The sequence below is a fragment of the Muntiacus reevesi genome, chromosome 3, assembly GCF_963930625.1.
Source record: "Muntiacus reevesi chromosome 3, mMunRee1.1, whole genome shotgun sequence".
Classification (NCBI taxonomy): domain Eukaryota; kingdom Metazoa; phylum Chordata; class Mammalia; order Artiodactyla; family Cervidae; genus Muntiacus; species Muntiacus reevesi.
In genome coordinates, this window is record NC_089251.1 from 94,918,213 (window position 1) to 94,930,354 (window position 12,142).

At 45.3% G+C, this 12,142-nt stretch overlaps 1 protein-coding gene across 34 annotated transcripts in view; it reads right to left on the reverse strand.

The window, feature by feature from the left end:
- Window positions 1–605: 605 nt before the first annotated feature.
- MAP4K4 (mitogen-activated protein kinase kinase kinase kinase 4) overlaps window positions 606–12,142 on the reverse strand; it is a 146,781-nt gene continuing 135,244 nt past the window's right edge. For all 34 annotated transcript variants that reach the window (XM_065929681.1, XM_065929674.1, XM_065929698.1 and 31 more), the window contains 6 exons: window positions 9,805–9,939; window positions 7,150–7,250; window positions 5,486–5,635; window positions 4,791–4,950; window positions 2,645–2,784; window positions 606–887 (listed from right to left, as the gene is read on the reverse strand). In XM_065929681.1, the coding sequence (XP_065785753.1) occupies window positions 804–887; window positions 2,645–2,784; window positions 4,791–4,950; window positions 5,486–5,635; window positions 7,150–7,250; window positions 9,805–9,939 (770 nt within the window). In that variant the 3' untranslated portion in view covers window positions 606–803. The remainder of the gene's footprint in view (window positions 888–2,644; window positions 2,785–4,790; window positions 4,951–5,485; window positions 5,636–7,149; window positions 7,251–9,804; window positions 9,940–12,142) is intronic.

Below are 12,142 nucleotides of genomic sequence, written 5' to 3' on the forward strand. Positions count from 1 at the left end.
GCTGTTGCACTTCCAGGTTTAAACAAAAATTAAACCTTTGACCGAGGCAGCGCTAATACTGTCACACAACAAGGTTCTGGGCAGGATACAAATGCACACCCTTTCTTTTTCCTTTTTTTTAAAAGAATCATCTGCACGTGATTTTAGGCAAAACTTGGTACACAGAAAAACGACTGAGTTCTTGGCCAAAAAAAAAAAAAAACAAAACCCAAGAAACCAAATGGGTCCCTAAACCCACCCACCCGCCTCCCAAGTCCCACCCACAAAAAAGTTATCCTAGTAACTGTGTCTTTCACATTTTATAAATATTAACTTCTTAAACCTGCACCTTCTTCTTTGTCCACATATGGTCACATTACAAAAAAAAAAAAAGAAGAAATGTCAATTAAATACGTTGTTAATGTTACTATATTAAATCTGCTCTTGGCTTCAGCGACCTGCTCCTCGAGCGCACGTTTACACCTGCCAACCCCCCCGCCGGCGTCCGGTCTCCACCCGCAGACGCCCCGGGATGGAGCCGCAGACACGAACACTGGAGCTGGAGGGAATGCACATGCGTTCTGCCCGCCGCTCCATCCCAGCACGGATAGCACCTGATGGCAGTCTCGACAGCACCAGCTGCGATGCAGCCTCGATTTATTTCGAACAGGACAAGAAGAGAATGGGGATGAACTGGTAAGAGCGGGTGGGGGCGGGGAGGAGACCCCCGCCCACGCGGCCCGGGCAGCTCCGCGCTCCAGTTGCCAGGATCTCCGGGTTCTCATGGTCGACACCTCCGGGGCCGGCAGCCTAGCCCGCCGCTCCTACCAGCTCAGAAGAGAGGTCCTGCCGAGCGTCATGAAGTAAACCTGGCTGCTGCCCCCAGACCGGACTGAGGCAAAGAACACCTGCAGGGGGAGAGAGGGAGAGGGGTGAGCGGGAGCCCGGAGGCGCCCTCCCAAAGGAAGTCTGGGGTGATGTCCATTCACCAGTAAGGAGCCACTTTTCGTCTCCACTAGCAGGGCTTCCCCGGGGGCTCAGAGGTAAAGAACCTGCCAGGGGAGACCTGGGTCAGGAAGATCCCCTGGAGCAGGAATGGCAAACCACTCCAGTATTCTTGCCTGTGGAATTCCATGGACACAGAAGCCTGGTGGGTCTACAGCCCAGGGAATCACAAAAAGCCCGAGGAGGCTGAGCGACTAACATTTCCTTAAGTTAGGAAGACTCCTTAGCCAAGGGGTGACTCTCTGCACCCCATGCCCTATGTGAGAACAGAGAGAAAACAAGGGGATGTTCCCCAAACTGGATCCTCTGTGCTCACCTCCACCGCTAACACCTTCCAAAACATCAACGTGTTGGGCAAACTCAGTGATCAGTGGGCAGGCAACTCAGCCGCCTTGTTTTTCTCTTTTAAAAAGTGAAACTGAAATGTCTTGGTTATTTCACAGGACTCTACTGTCACAAATATATATAATTTAGTTTTGTGCTTTTTATTAATAAACCCTGATGGGTACGACATCATGAATGATTTTTTTTTTTTAATTTTAATGCCTGAAGTTCAAAGAATACCATGGTTATGGCTCCACTGAACATACTTAGGAAAATGTAAGCCCCGAAGCTGGCAAAATCCTGGGTTAGCTCTGCAGTTGCATGGGTTTCCAAGGTTAAAGATTTGGGAGATATTATGTAGGTCAAGTGCACCGGCGAATGAGCCAGAAGACTGGACTGCAGCAGGAAGTGGGCTGGGGGGATGTGGACCTGAGTAGAGCACCTAGCTGGGCGGGAGGCCCACCTGCCAAGTAGAAACGACAGCTCCTCTTCATCTGAGAAGTCAGCCTGAGGTCTGGTGACTGGAGGCTTAATGTATTTTAATGTGAAGCAAGAGGTGGAAATGTTTCTAAGGCTGTCGTGGGCTGCCTCAGGTAGTCAGACATATTTTCATCAAAGTGACAGAAGAGAGAGAAATCTAAGCTTAGAAAAGGCCAGAGGGGTCAGCACCCTTGGCCAGTTGTCTGCTCCACTCCAAGGCTGGTTTGGGGAGGAAAGGATTCCTGGATAAGAAAACGATGTGGCCAGTTTGGAAAAGCAAAGGTTTTAACTTGGGCTTTGACGCTCTGGGGTCTCACAGGTCTCACCTGTAGGCAGCATGCCTGCTTTTGCATAAAATAATTTCTCCTTTTAGGCACTTATGCCAGGAAAACAATGCAGTTATGTCAGTACTCGAAAGAAGGACTAACAAGTGGTGTATTTCAAGCATTTATCAGGGGAAGGAAAATTTCCCCTATTATTTAAATGTGCATGAGGGTTCTTTCTAATCACAAAAGAGTTCCATCCATCTAAACTGGGAGCTTTAACCTTTTCTGTCCCTAAACTAAACATAGCCCAGGCAGGCCACCTAATGGGGGAAAAAAAAAACTCAAAAGACAACAAAAACCCAACACAGAATGATTTCTGCAGAGATAAACATGTCCACCCCCTCGACAAAAACAAAATAAAATATATCCTGACCTCCATTAACGGCTCTAAAAAGTCACTACTGAAAAGTTCTTGATAAAGTCATTTCAGAATCTATCAAAATCCCAAGGAAAGGCTTCACTGAACTCCATGGAAAATAAACCACTGCTGAAAGATAACATCTAAAAAGAATCCCTAAGGAGACTGTTACCTTGTCATTGCGTTCACACAAGAATTTCAGCCTTTGAGCCCTTTTGTGCATAAACACGCCATCCAAGTGACCAGTTTCCACAGATCGGATCTCTATGGCCTTTTCTCCCCAGCCCATCGTCTGATTGGATCGAATATATGCTTTTTGAGAGAGGAAAACACATATTGTTAAAGATGAGCAAATAGCCATGGAAAGAAGCTGCTCAGGTTTCACACACACACACACACACACACACACACACACACACACACACACACACACACACCACTCGTCTAAACAGCTGGCATTTGGAGGATTTTGTAATACAGGGGTCCCCAACCTCCAGAATCTAACACACACACACACACACACACACCCCCACCCCTATAAACAGCTGGCATTTGGAGGATTTTGTAATACAGGGGTCCCCAACCTCCAGAATCTAACACACACACACACACCCCCCACCCCTATAAACAGCTGGCATTTGGAGGATTTTGTAATACAGGGGTCCCCAACCTCCAGAATCTAACACACACACACACACACACACACACACACACACACACACACCCCCCTATAAACAGCTGGCATTTGGAGGATTTTGTAATACAGGGGTCCCCAACCTCCAGAATCTAACACACACACACACACACACACACACACCCCTATAAACAGCTGGCATTTGGAGGATTTTGTAATACAGGGGTCCCCAACCTCCAGAATCTAACACACACACACACACACACACACACACCCCACCCCTATAAACAGCTGGCATTTGGAGGATTTTGTAATACAGGGGTCCCCAACCTCCAGAATCTAATGCCTGATGATCTGAGGTGGAGCTGATGTAATAACAGAAATAAAGTACACAATAAATATAATGTGCTTGACTCATCCCCAAAACATTCCTCCTCTCCCACATCTTCCATGAAACTGGTCCCTGCTGCCAAGAAGGATGGGGCCCACTGATGTAAGGAACTCTACACGTGCAACCTTGTGGCTCCTCCTGGAAGGTGATGTTCTGAATTATCAGTTGAGTCTGCTGATGCCTCTGAGGAGGACATGCTGGAGCAGCACCCCCAGTCCCTGTCCACAGTTTAGCTTATATTTTCCTCAAGCCAATTACCAGGGAGGAGAGAAGGCAAGTGGACAGAGCCAGCGACTTGGCTGCTATAAAACCAAAGTAGTTTGGAGAAATAAACTTGGAGCCAACAGGGTTCCAGACGTCAGTCTTTAGGACAGAGAAGGTCAGAGGCTGTGGGTAGACTGCAGCTGGGCCATGAGATGGCCACAGCATCACTTACCTTCCTGTTCCCCTCACCTTCCGCCCGTTAGTCACAACTACATCTGTCTTACTGTCCCTGGCTGCCTTAGATTAAATGAAGGACTGTGAAGGCAGAGCTTTAAGAAATAATTACTTGGGGCTTCTCTGGTGGCTCAGTGATTAAGAATCTGCCTGCCAATGCAGGAGACATGGGTTCGATCCCTGATCTGGGAAGATCCCACATGCCGTGGAGCAGCTAAGCCTGTGAGCCACAACTGTTGAGCCCACACACCCTAGAGGCCGTGCTCCACGTCAGGGGAAGCCACCACAAGGAGAAGCCTGCACACCATGAGGAGAGAGCAGCTCCTAGTCGCCACAGCTAGAGAAAAACCCGTGCAGCAGCAGAGACCCAGCACAGCCAGAGATAATAAATGAATTTATTTTTAAAAAAGATGGGAAAAGCCAACTCTTTAGAAAAGACCCTGATACTGGGAAACATTGAGGGCCGGAGGAGAAGGGGGGCAACAGAGGGTGAGATGATTTGATGGCATCACTGACTCAATGGACGTGAGTTTGAGCAAGCTCCAGGAGAACGTAAAGGACAGGGAAGCCTGGCGTGCTGCAGTCCATGTGGCCGCCAAGAGCTGGACACAACTTAGCGACTGACTAACAAAATAAATAAATTGATAAAAAAAAAAACTGCTTAAGATTTTGTCCTAACCTAAGACTATGACGCATCACAGTCTACAATCTACCTTTCCCACCACCTACCGCCAACCGCTCTGTTAAATGGCCAAACGGTCTGAACACCACGTAACACCAATATCTGAAACACACACATTTTCAGGAAAGGCTCTACTTTAACAAACACGACCTCTTCCGCTCGGAGACACGTACCTACAGACGTTGGCATCTCGCCCCACTGCAGAACCACATCCTTGGTGATCCTCCCGTAGGTGTTCACATAAACCCCTTCATCCTCATAGCACACCAGGAGCTCCATGCCGTCCGTGTTGGGGAGGATGATGATCGCGTGGGGTTTGATGCTGCACTGGATCTGGAGCAGGGGACAGAGCACAGGGAAGCCCGTCGGTGGCCGCCGCTACCCCTGCACCCGGGCTTACTAAGAGTGTCTTGTGTAGAGGCACTGGCTCAGGTCCTGGTGATAAACAGCAACTGGACAACATAGTGGAGAACCCACGTGATGTCATATGTATCCCCAAGTCTACCTCTGATACGCCCTACATGCTGCTCATTTCACATTTCCTGAGGCCCCCGGAATATACTTGGACCATGGGCTCCATGGAATACATTACATTCCTCTTACAGTCCCGCCCCATGGCTGTCCTGACCTGCCAGCAGCCACCTCCTCCCATCCCGTGTTAGTGAAAGCAGGGCTAGGCGCGTCTGGGGAGGGCTTCAGAGACAGGAGCAGAGAGCTGCTGAAGAGGGCAGGTCACTGAAATACTCACCCCCACCGCAAAGGGGAGCGAGGGGCCCCTGCCCATGTTAGTGCCCTGAGCAGAGCAGAGAGAAAAGTCAAAACACAGTGAAGCCAGTCAACCAACCATAGAGTGTGGGTTCTTTCTTACGTGTGTTGGTAGGTAAATGTCATAGACCGATCCTGAGTCCACATCAACGGCATGGAATCCAGCACAGGATCCATAGATCACTTTCAGCCTCTGGCCTTCCTCAACAGTGAGATCCACCAGCAATGGCTTGTGCACCAGCTCGCCAAACGACTGCAAAGAAGCAGGCGAGAAGCAGCAGTGAGATGAGCAGAACTTACGTCTGACGGTTCCACCTGGAGAAGCCAGACCCAGGCGCTCAGTTACTCAATGACTGAAGCAACCTGGCAAAAACCAAAAGCAAAAATACTCCACATGGTGAGTCTTTATTTTGCTTTTATCTGCTAGCATCAACTACTCTAATGCAGATGATGGAGAGAGAGAGGAGTGCTGCAAGAGACACATGGAGAATTTATCAGTGTGGTCATCACAGTCTCTACAGAGCCACTCAAACTTCCACTTTAACTTTCCAACTCGTTTAATAGTGGTAATGAGAGGCTACCAAGTACTGGAACAGCCTGGGTGGCCTGTAACGTCAACACCTATAGCTCATGAGACAGATCCGAATAAACTATTTATTTATAAAACAATGAGGACAGTACTTGGTCCCTGGAGGTGATTAAGATCAGATCTCAAAAGATAATTGTAACTTTACAACCAATTGCTTTTAGTCAATAATATGTGGCTTTATTTTAAAGCAAATATGATAACCCCATTTATCTTGCTTTACTGGAGAATCAAATAATAAGCCATCTAAATATGTCAATTTTCCAGATAATGGAGGCCTACCCTTAACATGTCAAAACTATTTTAAAAAATAAGTAAACAATTGTTTTTTATTTAAAAAAAAAATTCTTAATTTCTCACCCTGCACTAAATAGGCCCAGGGTGATGCTTAAAGTTTTGTGTCTAATAAACATCAGAAGTGATGTTTATTAAGTAATTTATAATATCTAGTGTCATAATAATATCATTTTTAACTAAAAATTGTATCTAGTGCAGCCTAGACTTACAAAAAAATATTAAAAAACACCCACAAAATAACTGTCAGTATTTTTCTTGAAACAAAAAATAGTATACTATACATGTTTTAAAATACTTATTCTATTTAATGTATAATATACATCACCAGGTCATTAAGAATTTTTTAACTTCACTCTTAATTAGTCCTGTTGAACAGATATACCTGGAAGCTGCCTACTGCTGATAAAAAATTGAAAGTGAAAGTCACTCAGCCATGTCCAACTCTTTGTGACCCCATGGACTATAGTCCAGTATTCTTCAGGCCAGAATACTGGAGTGGGTAGCCATTCCCTTCTCCAGGGGATCTTCCCAACCCAGGGATCGAACCCAGGGCTCCTGCCTTGCAGGCGGATTCTTTATACCATCTGAGCCATCAGGGAAGCCCATGAATACTGAAGTGGGTAGCCTATCCCTTCTCCAGGGGATCTTCCCAACCCAGGAATTGAACCAGGGTCTCCTGCACTGTAGGAGGATGCTGTTCCAGCTGAGCTACCAAGGAAGCCCATGGTATCATAGACATACACATATATTTCAATTTTGATTCCATACTTGCTGTCCCCTTCTAACAGCACAGTTTTAAATGAATGATCAGCCGACTTATTCCCTGGCTCTTGGTCACAGTGTGCATGGCTGATACTATTTTTAAGCGCACTTGACGTTATTACCTTAAAGGCCATGAATTTGTGATATGGCTTGGGTGCCCACGCGTAGACTTCCACAGAGCTCTTCAAAGCAATGACCAGAAATTTGATCCTTTCGTATTTTACTGAAACAGTAAGAAGAGCACAGGTCAGTATCGTGGTGGAACTCTCAGCTCCTTCAGCAGTCTTCCGAAAACATGCCCTTCTCTGTCGATCCATCCAAACCAATGAGAGATCAATGCTGAGAGGTCAGGCACTGGTTCACTTTCCAGATTCTCGAATATACGTGCAGGCTGTCCCCATCCTCCTCAGTGCTGCGCTGGACTCCGCTCCATACCCTGATTACTACCAACGAGCAATTTCAGTGCTGCTGCTACCGTTCTTAGTATTTGATAATCAAGGACAGTGTCAACCTTTCCACCCTGCTGTCTGGAGGACTCAGCATTAGTTCCAAAGGATAATGATGTGATTCATCAGCCAAGAGGCTCCTGAATACCAGCAAGAGGTCAAATCTTCCACGTGGGCTTTCCCGAGTCCCACGTGGAGCTTACAGATGGAAGAACTATGACAAAATACCCAACTGCATTTGAATTCTATCTGTTTCTGCGTATAAGACCAAGTATCACTTTACAGCATGTCCAGCTATAGAGACAGTAGTAATTGACAGGATTCTATATAGGATTCTACATCCTGTACCAAAAGTAAAGAAAAATCTCTCTGTAACTTTATACATATACGGGAAGGCCTTCTTTACACAGCTGTCTCAGTTCTCTGACAGCCGTCATGTCTGCTAAGAGGATACCCAGACGGCCCTGGCCCTGCCACACGATACTTATTGGCTGGTGTAGACCCCAGTGTCTGCACAGCCTCTGTAAACCACAGCAGTCCTTGATCCTGACTTTGACCATGAGACTCAGCTTGTTGACCTGGTAACTCCCCTTGCTAAATTCCACCTGTTGTCACTATTCAAATGAATCACAGGACTATGACAATACAAACAATTCTAAGAGGCTATCCAGTGCTGATGGGATAGTTTTCCGTGACGGTGGAAAGGTTTTATGTGCCATGGGGCTACTGGAGACCTGGAATGTACTCGTGTCACTGAGGATTGAACCTTTAACCTTTACTTCACGCTAATTAATTTACAAATAAATTTCAATACCCGCTCCCACCCTCCCTGTTCTTGATGGCAACCATACTACACAGCACGGGTCTGGGTCAACTGAGTAATACTCTGAGCACCTGATGCGAAGAGCCGACTCACTGGAAAAGACCCTGATGCTGCGAAAGATGGAGGGCAGGAGAAGGGGGCAGCAGAGGTTGGATGGCATCACCAACACAATGGACATGAGTCTGAGCAAATTCCGGGAGATGGTGAAGGACAGGGAAGCCTGGCAGGCTGCAGTCCATGGGGTCGCAAGTAGCTGGACACGACTGAGCGACTGAACAACAACAGAAGGCTAAACGTGACAAATGAATGCTCGTGATTCACTCTGTGTGAACGGCGGGCCTGAGTGAGGGCGGGCACTCCGTCCTGGGGAAAGTCCAGCTCAGTCTAATACGTCTTCCCTCGCTCCCGCGTCGGGTCATCTCTTCAGGGACATTTCAGCTGTTATGAGCCAGTTTATTACATTCAGCTACCATCCTCAACGAGGAAAAAGGTTACAGAAGACCACAACACAGAAAATCCTCAGCCCCAAACCTACACCGAGAGGAGAGCGCCCTGCAGGACCACCTGGAATCACTCTAATATTGGGGTGGCATGCACACTCATTAGCAACCAGTGAGCTGAGGGCTGCGAACAGATTACATCAAGAAGACGACAGCGCCAAGGACTGGAATATCCCTCGGAGCAGAAGCACTGACCACAGCATGTAGTTTCATAAACACAGAAGAACAGGAAATACACAAGCAGAAGTCAGCATCCAACAGGCCCCTCATATTCTCAGTCTATATAGAGAAACCAGTTGCTCATCTTCTCAGCTTCCCACTTCAAATGCAATTAGAACACATCATCTCACCCATAAAACTGTAATTGGGCTAAACACCATCATTTCTCCTTAATTTCCAATGTTAGAGCCAGTATTTTGATTTTTTTTTCCCCAACAAACACAAAAAATGTATTTTGGTTTTGCTCTTGTGAAATCTTATGAGAAGCAGGGCATGAATGTTACAGAGAAAAAGAACAAAGAGGTTGCCACAAAATGCTGCCCAGCCAGCAAGATTCCTTCCTCAGTGATGAGCACAGTAGCTGTGCACAGCGCATTTTATTCAAATCAACAGGCCAAAGCTCTTGAGGCAAACTCTCAAACATTCCATCAGTGACTGCCAAGGACCCACAGTGCTCTGAGTGAGAACCAGCTTGCAGGGCCACGGAAGAATCCAAGGGGCCTGGTGTTCTTCAGGCAATGCTTCCTTAACGAGGTTCCTCTGAACCCCATCTTTCAGAGAAGAATGTGGACTGTCCAAGGTCAGGGGGATGGAAGTTGGGGTCGGCGAAAGGAAGCCCATTATGATTCAAACGGAGCCCTGCAGCCCTCAGGATTAGAAGGTGCTTCAAATGAGCTAGGAGTATCAGAGACACATTTCTCACTAAAAGCTTCAAAACCACATAAATTCAAACAAAAGATAAATTGAACCTCTGAAAAGCAGAACTCTTGCAACTATGGAGGAACTTACCAACTTTATAATGCACACAGCCTTCCAGGTCCCCGACTGTTGTCCAACCCTGCTTCTTCTCAACCTCTGGGTCGTTGTGAAGTATTTTATTTCTTAACCAGGACAAATAGTAGACACGTAACTTATCCTTTTTGCCTAGCAAAACAAATAATAAGTACTTTACATGCATATTCCAAATTAGGTATCTTTGTTAACAACAGTAATCTATTGTTAAAACAGTAATATTTTGTTAAAACAACAGTAATAAATAAAACAGTAATATTTTGTTAAAACAAAATAAACTGTAGTAAACAATAAATACCATCCTCTCCCCCCACCCCAAGGGAATTGTTTTGTATCAGTTTCACTAGAAACTCAATTCAAGCTATGAGGTCATCTGATTCTTAAAACCTTCTGGAGTAACCACTGTTTCCCATTTAAGAGCACAAAAGGGTTTCACAGATCACCCAACTTGGCGACTTCAGTCCAGCAAATGGCAAGCCATAAACTAATGGACACAACACACAGAGCTAAGAGAAGACTCCTACCCAGAACGTGTGGAGAACTCCTATACATCAATTAGACGAGAGATAACCTAGCAAGTAAGACGATCAAACAAGCCACTCCTAAAGGAAATGAACCCTGAATGTTCACTGGAAGGGCTGATGCTGAACCTCCAATACTTTGGCCACCTGATGCAGAGAGTTCACTTACTAGAAAAGACCCTGATGCTAGGAAAGATTGAAAGCAAAAGAAGGGGGCAGCAGAGGATGAGATGGTTAGATATCATCACCGACTCAATGGACATGTGTGCATGCATGCTAAGTAGTTTCATTTTGAGCAAACTCCGGGAGAGAGTGAAGGACAGGAAAGCCTGGTGTGCTGCAGTCCATGGGGTGGCAAAGAGTCGGACATGACTTAGCGACTGAACAACAACAAACCTAGAGAAATATTGAGAAAGCACCCAGAACAGACAAGAGAAGCATCACACTGACTCATAAAAAGGTACTTGCTCTCAATTTTCTGAAAAGGCTCCACACTGTATGAGCCTACTTAGGACATTCTGGAAAAGGCAATAGAGAGCAGAAAAAGGTCAGGTGCTGCCATGGGCTTTGAGGAAGGGATGGAGCACAGAGGATTTTGAGGGTGATGCAACTCGTCTGTATGACACTGTAAAGGTAGATAAAATTATGCATATGTTCAACCAAGAGGACACACACAGAGAGAACCCAACTGTGGATTTCAGCTAACAATAACACATTAATACTGGTCCATCCACTGTAACAAATGTCAGAGAAGAGGGGGCCAATATAAGACTGTTTACTTTCTCTGTAAACATAAAACTGCTCTAGAAAAAACTGAGACACAAAAGAAGTATTTGTGCCATTTAATTGAGTTCAGTTCAATGAAGGCAAAAAAACAGACATCAAACCATATCTAGTATATTCTAAGGTGTTCAAAGCCAGGACAGAGCTTCCTCAGGTGGGTGGGTGTGTGTGTGTGGTGGGGATGGGCAGTGATGGAGGCAATGCAGGAGAGCAGTGGGCGGGTGGAGGAGGTCACCACGCTGGGGGTCACACGATGGCTAACTGTGACTCTTCGTGGACCTGTAATTATTTATAATCTGTGCACTTTCTGTATTATGTCTTATACTTCAACACAATCTTAAGTTGTGAAGAATTTCTGAATGTGGGAAGATACTCAATACATTAAGTGAAACGAAGACAACACTGTTTTATGTACAGTGTTTTATTCCCACACGGTGAGATACACTTATAGAAATGAGGAGGGGATATGTTAAAAAGTTAATAAGAGCTCTCTCTCTCAGATAGGGTTACATTTTATTTTCTTTTTCCTAAGCTTTTTTTTCCTGTTTTTGAAGTTTCCCACAACTGACGTGTTATTGCTTTTATGATTCTGAAAACCATTGAAAGCTATAAAAAAAATACAAAAAAAGTGGACCCCAAAAATGGTATCAGTTGATTACTGATTCACACAAATCACCTTGCTCACTGGATCACAATATGAAGTTTCACCCATTTTCAGCTGCAGATTTATTTTTCCTCCAATTCGAAAACCTATTTTCCATCAGCACTCAAGTCTTAAATAGTTGTTTCCTCATTTAAGTAGGAGATGGATGGTGAAATTTTTGCATTTCAACAGACATCTTACTTAAAACCAAAAACCTATTTGAAAACTAAAAACTACTGCAAGAAATTTGTTACATATAAATAAATACAGCAAGTGTGAGTTAGCCGATAATTAAATCTAAATCACTGTGGGTAATGAGGAGACAGGTCTTACACTTCTGCATGCTCTTTAACCCCAGCAAAAATGCAAATTAGGAAGTTATGATCCA